This window comes from Pygocentrus nattereri, chromosome 18 (genome assembly GCF_015220715.1).
Source record: "Pygocentrus nattereri isolate fPygNat1 chromosome 18, fPygNat1.pri, whole genome shotgun sequence".
NCBI lineage: Eukaryota > Metazoa > Chordata > Actinopteri > Characiformes > Serrasalmidae > Pygocentrus > Pygocentrus nattereri.
In genome coordinates, this window is record NC_051228.1 from 23,914,081 (window position 1) to 23,930,092 (window position 16,012).

Here is a 16,012-nt window from a genome sequence, read left to right on the forward strand (position 1 = left end):
CGATTTTGATTGGCTGAGACGGATGCCCCTCATGAACAGCTGTGGGTCCTTCCAAAACAGGAGAGGACAAAAGAGAGAGGGACTGAAGATGGAAAGAGAATAATGAAGAGGAGTATGCTTTTAGAAATGAGATTATTATATGCAAGTGTGTGTATGTCTTCACGAAACTGCCTGAAGTCAAACAACAAAGTCGAATATTTGTACTGTTTTTAACCCTTGCATGGAATATACTTGCATTTGTTCTGTCCCTTGCTGTGTTCTTGCACTGTAGAAAAATAATAACCAGTTTTCCTTGATCTGAGATATTCAATCAAGTTCAAGATCAATCAAGATAAGAAAAATTAAGCTGTATGTTCTGCAGTTTAAACACACTGCAGGCATAATTCAGCTTGTATTAGAATAGACAACATTTGGGAAGATGATGAAATGAAAGCGCTTTGTTGCACTATAAGATTTTATTTAGGCAAGCAGTTCTGTTAAGTTACATATCACTACTGCCACAAGAAATCTGCAAAACAGCCATTTTCTGAGAAGAGTGCATGTGGTAAGCATAATATATGGTTTAAACTGTCCCTGTATATCTTTAAAGTGTACAAACTGTGGGACAGTTTTAAAGCAGAAAGACATTCAGCCACCAGTGCAATAAATCTGACTCAGACACTTTCAGAATGCTGGTTTAAGATACAGTAGGGTAGAACATTTATGTTTCCACAACACAAAATTAGGTTTACAATGAGCTTAGCAACAGAGTCTACAGCATTTTCACTAAGATAGCTTGGCTAATAAATACTAAACGCTGTGTGTTTTGGTTTAGCCTTTATCGCCAAACATGAAACCAACCGCTCCAGTCCAGTGAGGCAATGCTGAAACATCTGCATAGATGCTGCCATTGGCTCAGTTGGCCAGAAACTTTCAAACAACTACAAGGAACAAGCAAACATACAAATGAACAAGGCTGGGAAATATGACAATATTTATGTCATTTGTCATTTATGTCAATGTCATTTCTTCCAACTCTACAAACAAAAGAGTGTATAAAAGGGTATAGATATTCAATGATTACTTCACTATAAAAAAATTCTGTTTCAACATTCATTCTGTTCAACAATGGTTCATTTTTTCCATGGAATGCAAAAACTTGAACAAGTTGCTATCCATTTTTCCAAAATCAGGTATGATTTGGTCCGGCTCTTGTTTGCTATTAAATTTTTTAAACAACAAGCGAAAGTGTTTGTTTATTTTATTTTTAACTGTTTGTTACATTTATTTTTCTTGGCCTTTATGACATCAACATGGCCGAACGGAACATTTCTGTTCCTTTATGACATCAGCATGGCTGAACGGAACATTTCTGTTTCTATTGTTTCTCTTTTTTCTCTTGTCTACTATGACATCTTCAGGGTCAAAGGACTGTTTCTTTTATTGTCCTTGCCCTATGAACTCACAAAGAAAATAAAAAAACAGAAGTGTAAGAAAAAGTGTAATATAGTTTTGTAATGTGACTATATTAAAGCAAAAAGCCAGAAGAGGCAGTGCAATTTTATCATGGGCTTAGGCACAACATGAAGTGCCCCAACACAGCATAATATAACTAATAAATAGTCATTTGGGACTCAGCCACATCCATACTCTAGAAATAGACTCTAGAAGCGACTTCTGACTGAAGCATGAACATTTGAATTGTGTAATCCTTTTAAGTGACTCTTTTTTAGACTTTTATACTACTGTTTTACAGTGAACCATATTGTAAGTACTTTAATTCAAGCGTGTGATATTAAAGATAGAGCTGTTTAGGCTTTTAGCTGTCACGTATCCTCTTAGTTAGCTGACCAGACTAGTTCTAAGCAAGAACATAAGCTCCTCAGTTTAAACAAAAACAGGTTTGTACTTTATCAGTACACTTGGTGGTCCATGTGAGCAGCATTAGAGGCAAAGATTATTCCATTAACAGCAGAAGGGTTTTTGTGCTGTGGCGCCGTAATACACAATTCAGTTGCTGTTAGGTGGTTATAGGTATGCATATATTATGGATTTTACAACACTTTCGAATGTGGCTCAGCCAATCAGATTTAAGGACAGGAACTATCCAGTTTATAAAATGATATAACACTCTGTACTGTATGACTATATAAGAATTGTCTAAATTAATTGTAATGTAAGTGTATGCTGGACAGTGTGATGTATGAGTGTGATTTATTGTCCTTAGACCCTGTACTGACCCAAAATTTCAAAGACTTGATTAGTGAGGTCATTATTTAGTGAGCAGCAATGAACAACTAATATTATGAACCTTCTCTAGATTGTGCAGCACTAATAACATTAATAACATACTACAGGGTGTCACCATCAGAGTGTTCTCTTCTTCCTTTAACAGTAGTACACTACAATCTGATTATTTCTAATTGATGTTTTAACACAATACTCTGAAACTGGTCTATCAAAGGCATAGCCTGAAAAGGTTTCAGTATTGATGATTGGGGCTTGTTCTTCGATGGAATTTGAAGTTATGTTCCTCATAACAAGCAGTGTAAGGGTAGCCAATCTACGTATGAGCTTCAAAGTAGTAGAAAGAAATTTACTTTGAAGCTGTAACATTGGGGAGTCATATCCATTAGTATGCATGTGAAGAGTTACTCTGTTAGGACTTTTCCTGGAATCATTGTCAAATGGACAAAATGGTCAAGAGCACAGACAGAATGGCAAATCCATCATCAGAAAACAGGAACAGCCTGACAGGGGCGTAGAAGCTATTTGAAAAGTGAAGGGACAGAGAAGCACAACAGAATGTTAATGTTAGCCTAAGAAAAAAAAAAGAGTGCAACACAAGTGCACAAGTGTGAGACAATAGTTAATCATCAGTTTGACACAATTATAAACAAATATACTGAACAAACTTGTTAGTTTAGTAACATGCTAAACACTGGCAAGCATGACAGATCAGATAGTCCTATGTAAGTTAACAAGATATTAAACTTGCTATTTAAGTAGCTGGCATTGTTTGACTAAGGCTATGTTCAGACTGATAGCCTCAATCCTATTTTTTAACATATCCAATTAGATTTTTGATGTCCTGGACAGCAAAACACATGAAATCAAATTTGGAAGTGTTTTGAACCGTGATTCCGATCATATTTTTACAGATGCATCTTAGTCTGGATGCTATGGCTGCTCAAATCGTGCTAAACAATGACAATGTCAAATCCAGAGGGGTGGAAGTGCTGGGATTCAAGAAGAGTGCCAAAGATTCATGCTTATTCCAGATCATTTTGAAGAGCTTGGAGGACGAAATGATGCACTTCCATCTCTCCTACATTCAAGCCTACACTGTTACCACAGCAACCCATGCAGATAAATTGGTAATGTCTGGACACACAAATCCAATCTGATCACTTACAAAGTGTGGACAATCATCTCAAAAGATCTGATTTGAGAAACAAATCTGATTTGCCTGCAGTCTGAACAGTCAACTGAAGTCAAGGCTACCACTGGGCCGAGGACCACAAGTGGGCCGTAAAGCACCCCTCGGTAGATCCTTGGACCTATACTGGGGTGGGCCTGAGGTCTGTAGTGGACCTGTGATGGCACTTTGTCATAAAAATCAGTGAAAAAATAATTAACTTTATAATAAAAATATATGTTAAATGTTTGACAGTTGGGCGGCACGGTGGCGTGGTGGGTAGTGCTGTCGCCTCACAGCGAGGAGGGCCTGGGTTCGATTCCCCGGCTGAGTGACCGGGGTCCTCTCTGTGTGGAGTTTGCATGTTCTCCCCGTGTCTGCGTGGGTTTCCTCCGGGTTCTCCGGTTTCCTCCCACAGTCCAAAGACATGCAGTCAGGTCGATTGGACATGCTAAATTGCCCCTAGGTGTGTGTGAGTGTGTGAGTGTCTGTCTGTGTCTGTGTCTGTGTGTCTGCCCTGCGATGGACTGGCGGCCCATCCAGGGTGTATCCTGCCTTCCGCCCGAAGACTGCTGGGATAGGCTCCAGCACCCCCCGCGACCCTGACGGAGAAGCGGCTTAGAAAATGGATGGATGGATGGATGGATGTTTGACAGTTGCCTTCTGCTGAATGAGTGCTGTGATAGGCTCTAGCTCCCCCTGTGGCCCAGAAGGATAAGTGGCTTAGAAAGCCTATGTGTGTGTGTGTGTGTGTGTGTGTGTGTGTGTGTGTTAGTTAACAGCAATAATACAAAACCCCCCGATGACAGTACACAAAGGCAACTTCATAATTTTTTGCCTCTAGAAACACCTGACCTTTCAGTAGTCTACTCAGACCAATACTCTCTTGATTTTTCATGTTCACTGATACACACCCAATACTGCAAGTGTGGCCCCCCACATATCACAGTGTTGAAAATTTCCCAAAGAAAGAAATTTTTAAGCAAAAACATTGAGTCTTGTTTTCTTGTGAGTTTTCCTGCTTTCTAGTGATAAACAGGTGGCACTCGAGGTGGAAAAGGTTGAGAACCTCAGCCTTAATGTTCAAAACTCAAAAGTTAACATGTTTCTGAGCATTGAACATTATCAAATTATTTGATACCTCAGTTTCTGTTGCAGTCACAATTAGCTATGATAAACTCATGATTAGATTAATGTTAGCTTACACAACATCCCCACAATACTTTCCTAATGTTTATCTTAACAAAAAGTGTGAGGATTGGAATTACATTTCTTTGAAAGTGAGGGAAATGTGCCCCACATGTCCTCCATGTCAGTGACAGAGAGTTCTTTAACTGGGGGCAGTCGTGGGCTGGCGGTTAGGGAACCAGCCCTGTGACCGAATGGTTTCCGGTTTGATCCGGTTTGATGGCTGAAGTGACCTTGAGCAAGGCACCTAACCCCCAGTTGCTCCCCGGGCGCCATGGATAGGGCTGCCCACTGCTCTGGGCAAGTGTGCTCACTGCCCACTAGTGTGTATGTTCACTAGCGTGCATGTATGTGGATGTTTCACTGCACAGATGGGTTAAATGCAGAGGTCTAATTTCACAGTGTGCAAGCACAGTGACAAATGGTTCTTAATTCTAATTCTAGATACAAGGGGAAACGGCTTAGAAATGCTTGTACACATACAAGAATTCACCAAACACTGAGGGAAACAGAGCAGTATATATCTGAACTAACAAGTCCATGCACTGCAGTTATTGTCTTCTGGGTTCTTTCCCCAGTGAAGGATTTGGTCTGTGTCACTTTGTCTGATTTAGTGCAGTACATCATCTATGCAAGCAAACTAGGAGAAACAGCTCAGAAAGGCTCATAAACATCATCAAGGCATCACAAGATACTGAGGGAAATAATTTATATCTGAGCTAACAAGTCCCTGAGCAGGAGAGGTCTAGTCAGCAGAGGAAGAGTCAGTGTGAAGTCTCCTAGGGCGCTGACACATGCAAACTTGCTGTGGCCTTTCACAGCACAAAACTCTGTCTTCAGCAACTATTCAGCAACTTTAACCCTTAAATACATACCTTGGGTCACTAGCTCATTTCACCCTTCTTCCTTATCCATTTTCGCACAGAAATACAGAAGAAGGATTTTTTTTTCTCTCAAAAAGTGTCTGAGTGTCTTGACAGTTGTACACTAGCACAGCGGTTGGCAACATGAAGCTCTTTTACTGCCCTGTTGCAGCTCCACAGCAGAATTAGATATTTAGGTAAAATAAAATAATCCTCCTTTGCAGTAAAATAAAGCTCTGCTGATTGTTCAAATACAGTTTTAACAGTAAATTGTCTTAAATGGTCTTAAATGATGTAGAACTGCTTGTACACCTTTAACCCTGAAGATTGGCGCACAGACTGCTCCACCATATGTCACCTTAGCAACGCAGACAACAGTCTCACTTAGTTAGTAACCAATGATGTGGCAAAGAGAAAGATTTAAAACAAACAGGAATAATTTGGAGATGAATGGGCTTATTTGCATTCATAATAACTATGTTAAATATGTTAAATCTGCAATGAGAAATTGCCAAACACTAACAAGTCACAAAGCTTAACAGCTTCTCATTCACCAGCTTCTTGTCTGAATTTTCCACCTCAAATGGTTACAGTTACATTCTGGCACCTCAGGCAACATTTAAGGTGGAACAGAAAAATTTGCTGGCTTTAAGCAAGAATTAAGCAAGAATTAAGCTGACTTAATTCTTGTAAAAACTCAAACGTTGAGAGACATTTTACACTATTTTTTTTTTTGTGGAAGAGTTTACTGCTGGAGATGTGAGATAAGCGGCTATAGCTGGGCCAAAGCTTAAAGCGGAGCAAAGTAATTTAGCATTTTTATATCCTATGCTAGCAAATTAGCACATACTGAGACATATTGACATTCACGATGTTAAAATAGGCATAAAATGTTGTGGCTCCCAAGGTGCTTTGATTATTGTTGACAAAATGGCTCGTCTTAACATTTGGGTTGCCGACCCCTTCACTAGTGATTAGGGAACATTCTTTCAGCACACAATATACACCAATATCTCATTTTTCTGAGGTTTGATGGAACGGACAACCCCTTAAATGGCTATTTTTATTATACACTTCTATAACCTAAGAATAGCTCTGCCAGGTTGCATTCAAGTCTGTATGTAGTAGTATGTAATAAGCCTGAGATTTTAAGGGTTTAAAGAGTCATTTCTGTTTATTTGTTCTACCAGGCAGATTTTAAACTCAGTATACTGACAATAGGGCAAAACCTGAGGCAGTGAGGCCACTTTTTATGCCTTTTCACTGTAACATGCAGACATTCAGTGTTGTAAAAGTAACATAAAACCCACAGTATGCTCACAAATGCAATAACTATAATATAAACAATAACTTCTAAAAGCATTTAGCCACAGGAGGCGCCACAACAGGAGGCGGTGCATTAGTGATTTTAGGCCGGGAATTACACGAAGCTGAGTGAGGCCCCCTTGACTGTGATCAAACCACATGAATGGCTTTAGTGCTGGTTCTTCCTGTGTGCAAACTAAACAAGTTAGGCAAAGGCCCCGCCTCTGCTAAGGTGCATATATTTTTTCATATTTCATCATATAATCATGAACAGGTGCCTGTTGTATCATAAAATAGTAGTACTTCATGTAGAAACTTTCATGTTGTTCATCGTTTTTGCTCATTAAATTGCCACTGCAACAATGTTAGCATGTTAGCCCGTGTTAGCATCATGCTAACAGTGATGTATATTCACTTCAAACATTGTTTAATATGTCAGATCTTCCAAAAATATGGACATTTGAAGCTTATAGTTTCAATAACATATTCTTTAGTTTTTACTCTTTACTTCTTTACTTGTAGTTTTTACAGTGAATACTTCAGGAAACACTTTAGTTCAAAGCATAACACTGAATATTAATGGAGGAGCTAGTTAGCCTGTTAGCTATCTACAGAATGAATAAGTCTAGTTGTAGTTATCAAGAAAATAAGTTTAATTAAACTCTTACTTAGGGTAGGTTTATTTCACAAATGCTGATGCTTGGTCTGAACTTTTACTACAGTGAGATGTCCATATGAGCAATAACTGAGCATTAATACAGAATTTAGTTGTTGTGTAGAGGTCATAAATGTGCATATTGAGTATTTTACTATGGCTTCAAACACAGCAAATAATTGTCTAGGAAAGAGATTGATGTGGTATGTAAGCATTATTAAAGCATCAAAAAATACCATACAGTCCACTGTTCCACAGTTTATGCATTAGGCTGCCAAAAACATCCTGTTTTGAATTGTTTGCTTTTGTGATGTCACAAAACCTTTGCATTTACGTGCATCTGCCTATTCAGCCTACAGCAGCTTACCAATGGCCTCTCAAGCTGAAGAATGTATCAGCCCAGACTACATTTTAAACAATTAGAAAAGAGAGTATTTACATATACATATATTATACATATACATAAATATATTTACATATAAGAACAAAACCTTGTATCTCCAAATGGTAACTTTACAGAAGACAAAAGCATACATAACTTTTAATGTAGGTCAAAGGAACCAGGCTCACCAGGAACCACCCCCCAACCCCCCCCCCAAGACAATTTGTGCCTTTTCTCTTGGGCCATTCATTATTATGATATTAATAGTAATCCACACACAGAAAGAGTCATTTTCACAATATGTCAAAACATGAAAAACTGGAGAGATTTTGTTCTGAGAGGAGCTATAAATTGGTCTTAAAGGCACAGTAAAACCAGAATTCTGTTTAATTCTAATGGGCACACAGAAGTTGAAAAAGAACTACAAGTGCTTTGGGTGCATAAATGTCATAAGTGGGCCTCAACTGAAAAGAAAAAATGTTTTAAAAGATATAGTGAACTTTATTTCCATTGTATACATTAATTTCACTGTGCATGTTTTTAATAGAAATGATTCAATGGAAGTCTTGACCTAAGGGCAGCTTGTCTCAGTGCAGGTCAAAGTTCATGCTTGCTCATGTGAGCACACCACCATTAATTCATCTATCTGCACTGCTGTTGCCACTTATGCTCCATTTCTATGGCTTTATCTGCTCGATCTAGTATCACTCCATCACTCCCTCATCCACCTCACTGTGCCTTGACCTCTCTGTGCCCTCCATTTAATCTGTCGCCTCTGTTCGTTATCAGGCCTCTCAGTCACAGCAAGACCCTCCATCATTTCCTCTTTCAGCCTGTCTTATTCTCTCCCTCTCATTCGTTCTGCCCATTTCACTTCATCATTCCTCTATTTGTGGCCATTTTGCTATTCAAATCATATATGCAGCAGATGTTAAGCAGGCTAAAATACCCATAGCTTATTCTTTTGACACGTTTGATTGAAGTTAATAGAGTTCAACATCACGCTGAATGTTTCACGGTGGCAGGGAAGGTTACCTGTGATGTCATCAGCTTTTTCCCCCTTCCCTCTCTCTCTCAAGGACATTTATTCCTTGGTATCTACTTTTTGCTCAGTCAGTGACTCTTTTAGAAGTTGCTTAAGTGTCTTGTGTTGTTATACCATTTAAATATATGTATGTAATTACATAATTATTTGCATAATGTATTCTTCATTACAATTACATTCAGTATTAACAGGGTTGAATCTGCACTTGCAGCTTGTTTCAATGTCAAAAACTGATCAAGAAACTGGCAAAAATGTAAAGAACGGTTCCAACAAATCTAGACTGGTATTCACAACATTAACTTTTCATCAAATCATGACAAAATATCTCTAATTACAAACACAAATGTGGTGAGGATTGAAAGCTTAGAATCTGCATTTCAATGAGCTATGAGCGAGAAATAATTCAATAAAATGTGCCTTGGGGGAGCTAGGAGGTTCCATTTCCTTACGCTCTCTCTCTCTCTCTCTCTCTCTCTCTGTCTCTCTCTCTCTCTCTCTTTCAGGGTGTTGATGGAGAGCTTTTCGAATGACAGCCGGGACAGTGGTAATCACAGGCGGGATTCTAGCTACAGTAATCTTACTGTTAATCATCGCTGTACTGTGCTACTGTAGGCTGCAGGTATGTTTGCCAATATGTAACAGAACAAACACAATAAACTATTTTCATTTCTCTTTCTTTAAAAACAAGCGATAGCTGAGTTTACTTGATTGACATGTGAACGTAATTTTTACAAGTGAAACATGTCACAATAATGCAATTACTGCTAAAAAGAATAAAGTGAAAGACAGTGATGTGGATGCGATATTGTTGCTGTCATAACAAAACCTCGTATCTCTGATATGATAACTTTATAAGGGAAGGAAAAAAACGCTTAACGTGTAACTTCAATGTATGTTAATGTAATGAAATTTGAGTAATGTAAGTGGGGTCATTTTTTAGATCTTTTTGTCATTATTTCTTGTCTAGCAATTTAGAATTATGTCTGTCTTTCAAATAGAATTATGTCTTTCAAATGATGTTTAATAAATAAATGCTTCCATGCTTTGCCCTCAAGTAAATTATTTTGCAGCAACTATTGTTGAAGAGACAATGTTTTCCTCATTTAATGATAGCATTTAATATACTATGTAAACACGTTACAGTTTTAAAACATATTGTTCACTCCCCGATTTCATATCCATATAGTCCATGTGTGGAAACTTGCCTGTTTTGATTTCAATATCTTTGTGGTGTCATGAAAAAGAATGTGTTTACATATCCGCTATGTGGACAAAGGTATTAGGACACCTGCACAGGAGATTTTTGACAACACTTTCAAAGTCCATAGGCATGAACATGGAGTTGATCCCCACTGTGCAGCTATGAAGGCTTCCACTTTTCTGGAAAGTTTTCTACAAGATTTTATAGTGTGTCTGTGGGAACTTTTGCCCATTCATCTAGAAGAACATTTGTGAGGTCAGATACTGATGCTGGCTTACAATCTCTGTTCTAGTTTGATGGGGTTGAGGTCAGGGCTTGGTGTGGGCCAGTCAAGTTCTTCCACACCAAACTCACCCAGCCAGGCCTTTATGGACCTTGCTTTGTGCACTGGGGCACAAGCATGAGGGAACAGTTCCTACAAAGTTGAAAGCATAGAATGGTCCAAAATATTTTCTAAAGCATTAAGATTCCCCTTCACTGGAACTGAGGGGGTCTAGGAAAACGCATGAAAAACAACCCCATAGCATTATCCCTCTTATACCAAACTTTATGGTTGGCTCAGTACAGTCAGGCAGGTAATGTTGTCCTGGCATTTGCCAAACACAGACTAGTCCATCAGATTGTCAGATAGAGAAGCATGATTCATCAGACTACAGTTTCCACATGCCAGCGGTGGCATGCTTTACTCCACTACATCACATGTTTCAGTTTGGACTGCTTTTTTAATAATGCACAATACAGGGCTGCCAGTCAGAACAGAGCTCATTTAAATATCAGTTTCAAAGGGTAAGTAACAAAAGACTATTTACATTTGAGATATAAAGAGAGGTTATATAAAAACACAAATCCAAAAAATACTTATATTACAAAAAAAAGAAAAAATGAAAGGATATGGGCTCTTAGAACTGAACAAGCTTCACAGAATGTGAGGGGAAATCCTTGTCAAGATAAGGACAAACTGCAGCACAACTCTCTTTTTAACTTCATATAGGTCTACCAAAATGTTTGTTCAGAACTGGTACATAACATTGAGTTTAAAATGCTGCCATATTAATATTAGATTGATTACGCAATAAGAAAATTTCTAAATGCAGTCCATCCAAACACTTTTCCTTTTACAAAATCTGAGCATGCTACAGTTTCTCTTAATGTTAAATAAGATTTTTTACCACCATTCTGTAAAACTTGACCTGGACTGAAGCCACCTTTGCATAGAAAACATTTGTGGGCAGAGCCTGGATAGGCCAGTTCAATACATCTCTTTTTGTCTCTTTTTCTCTCTCTATATCTGTGCTCTTTCCCCATGAAGCTGCAGTAAAGTCATCTCCACCTTGTTGTAATAATGTATTCCTGTGTTGTAGTACTTTCTTCCTGCAGCTGGGTGTTTAAGTGCCCTTCTAGTTCTCATCTCATGCTAGTGTCTTTACTTTTCACCGCTTGCTGTCTTAAGGAAGTGGCTCGCTGTCACAAACACTCACACTACCTCTTGTGGCCTCCATAATCGAGCAGTCAGTTCACGTTGGCGCTCTCTGACGGCGACACTGTATCCCTGCTGTGACCATGCTGATAGAGCATGGCATATTCTCCGATTTCTGTGAATCTGAAACATCAGGAAGCAGGAGAGAAAAGTAGACACACATGTTTGTAGGTCACAGACAAGGCAACGTGTATCTAATAAGATATCTTCCTTAATTCAGTTGCTGCACATAGTAACCAACCACTAATAATCGCATAATTAGATAGAACCACAGGTCTCAGTCCGTTCAGACATGCTTTCATCCTTCTCCTTATCAGCCTCATCCCCACTTCCATGGACTTATTAGTTTGACCTAGTTTAATGTGTTCTACAATGGTCAGCCCTTGCACTGTGACAGACATAAAGTTGGGGTGACATATTTTTATCATTAGTGTTCGCTAACACTGCCTGTTTCTAGACCAGCGGACTTAAATTAGGGTGAACGACCCAACAAAATGACAGCCCTCATTATTCACAATAAATGAAGACCTGGTCTTATCTGAGTTTTTCTATGGACTTGCCCCAGTTCTCATTAAATGTCCTTTAATTCACACAGTCTGTATTAAACCCAGCAGTGTTGCTGGTAGTACAGTAATAAAGAGCATGTGGATGTTCTAATGCTGTAGTTACCCTACTGTTATCATATACGTGAACCTCTGTGGCTAAATAAAAATACATCCTTATCATTAAAAAAAACAGAACTTTTGTCTCTCACACCTCCTGATTTAGTCCACTGCTGCTTCCAGTATCCCCTGAGTAGAAGTCCAGTACAACATCAATGCTACACTTTATCACTTGTAAACATGTCTACTACTGAGATTATTAGTTTGATCATTCCTTTAACAGAGCTCAGAAACACTGAGATAAATAATTGATCATCACATTGATTTATCAGTCTACTCAGGCTTTAGCAGAGCTCAGTAACACTGTGATTAATAACTGATCATCACATTGATTTATCAGTCTACTCAGGCTTTAGCAGAGCTCAGTAACACTGAGATTAATAACTGATCATCACATTGATTTATCAGTCTACTCAGGCTTTAGCAGAACTCAGTAACACTGAGATTAATAACTGATCATAACATTGATTTATCAGTCTACTCAGGCTTTAGCAGAGCTCAGTAACAGTGAGATTAATAACTGATCATCACATTGATTTATCAGTCTACTCAGGCTTTAGCAAAGCTCAGTAACACCAAGATTAATAACTGATCATCACATTGATTTATCAGTCTACTCAGGCTTAAGCAGAGCTCAGTAACATTGAGATTAATAATTGATCATCACATTGATTTATCAGTCTACTCAGGCTTAAGCAGAGCTCAGTAACATTGAGATTAATAATTGATCATCACATTGATTTATCAGTCTACTCAGGCTTAAGCAGAGCTCAGTAACATTGAGATTAATAATTGATCATCACATTGATTTATCAGGCTACTCAGGCTTTAGCAGAGCTCAGTAACACTGAGATTAATAACAGATAACATTGATTTATCAGTCTACTGAGGCTTTTTTAGAGCACAATTACTGAATACATTTAGGACAGTGTATTAAATATTCAGCCATCAGTGCCGAATATATTGAATATTGTCCAACCCTATATATAGGAAAATTTTGGGGACATTTTCTTTGATTATTCCTAGTCAGAGGTTGTAAATTCTGAGTTACAAGCTTTGCAAATGCATTAGTAACCCTACCCAGCTGTAGCTCCACCACTTTCAGACTGCATCTAGGTTAAGTGATGCTTTTTTTTTTTTTAATCCCACAAACGGGGAAATTCCACCTCAGCATTTAACCACATTAAATTGTGAAGTGAAACACCACATACACACTAGTGAATACACACACACACTAGGGGGCAGTGAGCACACTTGCTCCCAGGGAGCAGTTGGGGGTTAGGTGTCTTGCTTAAGGACACCTCAGTCATGGACAGTCTGCACAGGGGATCGAACCGGCGACCTTCTAGTCACAGGGCCAGTAGGAGTAGGTGGGGAGGTGGTGAGAAAAGTGATGGGAAAGATTTTTAGCTCCACCCACCATATAGCTCAGATTCTTTAGTGCTACACAACATTTGCACTATTTGGATCTTGTACAGTTCTGTGTTCTGTGCATTTGTAAGCCCAAAATAATTCAAACATTAAGGAAATTTGCCTGTTTTCTCTCTATGTCTCAGTATTATTGCTGTAAGAAGGAGGAATCCGAGTCGGAGGAGGAGGAGCCTGACTTTGCCGTCACGTCACGCCTGCCGCCCGTGCACTCCAATCACAACATCCTGGCGGCCACCGTCCCCGCGGCGGCCACCCCCAATGGCCCTGCCCTCTTCACACCTCCCCCGGCCCGCAAGCTGACCCGCTCTCAGACATTCTGCCCGTCCTGCACGCACTATGAAATGCCATTTTACCTCCAGCAGCCAGATGGCCTGCGGAACGGTGGCGAGCGCCTCAGCTACCGCAGCATTCAGCAGCAGGACCTGGAGCTGCCCACGCCGCTGCCCAACTACCACAAGCTCAATCTCAACCGCTCCATTACCATGAGGGAAATGTTCACCCGCAGCTGCAGCATCAGCACTGACGTCTAGCCTTGCACCCTCTGCAGGCCTGCAGGCCAAAACAAAGGCTAGCATGAATGCTCTGTTTTGTTTTAGACTGATACACTTGAACAGAAAGTGTATAGGAAGGTCACCTTTGTTGTGTTTGGCTGGATAAGCGCGGCCTATGGACGACCAATAGAGCACAGTGCTATTTAATAAGACATGGTCGTTTTGGAAAGGCAGACTGCTGTCCAGGAGGCAAGATGGAAGATAATGAACACTATTTCTCAATCTCGCTGAGAGGTTCTCTCAATGACTGGCCTGTAGGTTGGTAATGATGGAGAAAAAGCAACAGTGTGTTCTCTAAAAGAAAAAAAGACAGAAATAGTAGGTGGCACCTTAGAAAAGGGCTTTGGAGAGTACGATCCTTTCATTTTACAGAGGAAGACCACCAGGCAGAGCAAAAAGGTTGACACGTCCTTTTGTACATATAAAACCAAGTTGTACCTTTTGTATTGTCAGTGTGTGACTTAAGTGGACTATATTTATGATGAAATGATAGAAACACCAACTCGGCTAAAACACCAACCAGAATACAAGCTGTAACTTAAAGCTCAGTGTGGGCTGCAATAAAAGAAAATACAAAAAAATGTAAATGAAATGAAATATTATAAGTAAGTATAGATAAGCTGCTAAAAAAGCAAGATGAAGATTAAGTAAAATGTTTTTTTCTAAAAGAGCTTTGTTATTTATAAAGCCCCACTCAGTGTGCTATTACAGATACAGGTTTATGTTTTTTTAACATTCATCTTATTGGAAAATATTTCTGTTTTGAAAAGTTATCAATTTCTTCTGCTATGTTAACTGGAGAGTTTGGATCTTTTTCTCACCTGCATTCATGTGTTGGAAGAGACATCTGCAGCCACTGAAGTAATTCATAGTATTTATTTGATGGCTATTGCTCATATAACCCGTTGTGTGAAGCTTTAAAGCTTCCACAAGCTCCAAGCCCTGGTGGATTATAAGGGCTCTGTTTGCTCTTTCTAAACTTTGCTTGTTGGACTAAGAGTGGTTTATTATTTGCAAGACTTTTAACAGTTTCTGTTTTGCTGTTCTTTGGCATCACTGAACCCTGTTCTGATTACTGCAAATACGAACAGAGCATTGAAAGCGACTGGCTCCTTTTGTATGATGGCACTGATTTACAGAAGTATTTCATTTTATTTTCCTCAGTTCTTTTGCTTTGGCAGTGATGTTGGTACTTCTCTGTAGTTGACACACTAAGTCCTAATGGTGATGTTCTGATGTTTGCAATCACCATGTAATTGTGGCTTGTGTCCTGGCAACTTCCTGCCAAACCTCTGAAGTCTCTACTACCCTCCCCCCTCAAATACACACACACACACACGCACACACTTTTTGTGCCAGGTAAGCAAATGCAAGGCACTTTATTTATTATTATTATTATCATTATTATTATTATTATTATTATTATTGTGTTCTCTTTTATCTGCATTGGTACTTTATTGACGTATTTTGGTTCCAGCTTTTAGGCACTCTGTTTTCATGTTGTAGGCTAAGGTGATGCAAAACATGTCATATTTTAATCTGTACAACTATGAACACGGTGTTGATAATAAAACTGGTGAAAATTATTCTGCTCTTTTTTTAACCCTAGAAATGGCCTATCAACATTGGGGATCATCGGTATATGGCCAGTATTAGCAGAAAATTCTGGGTTAGAGATGAGGATATCATCATTTTAAGGTTTAGTAGGTTCTAAAGAAAAACATATCAGATGAGTATTAGCATGCATAGTTAGGGTTTCAATATCGGCATCTGCATTAGTATCAATTCTGTGGCATTAGTAAGCAGATGTCCACATTGGCTAGGATTGTGCTGAGTGATGGGGGAGAGGAAGACC

General features: G+C 39.1%; 1 protein-coding gene across 1 annotated transcript in view; it reads left to right on the forward strand.

The window, feature by feature from the left end:
- Positions 1-15,743, forward strand: part of fam163ba (family with sequence similarity 163 member B, genome duplicate a) — a 39,786-nt gene extending 24,043 nt beyond the window's left edge. Inside the window, exons 2-3 of the mRNA XM_017708139.2 lie at positions 9,339-9,454; positions 13,732-15,743. Coding sequence (XP_017563628.1) covers positions 9,362-9,454; positions 13,732-14,136 — 498 coding nt within the window. The 5' untranslated portion in view covers positions 9,339-9,361 and the 3' untranslated portion in view covers positions 14,137-15,743. The remainder of the gene's footprint in view (positions 1-9,338; positions 9,455-13,731) is intronic.
- The last annotated feature ends 269 nt before the right edge of the window (positions 15,744-16,012 follow it).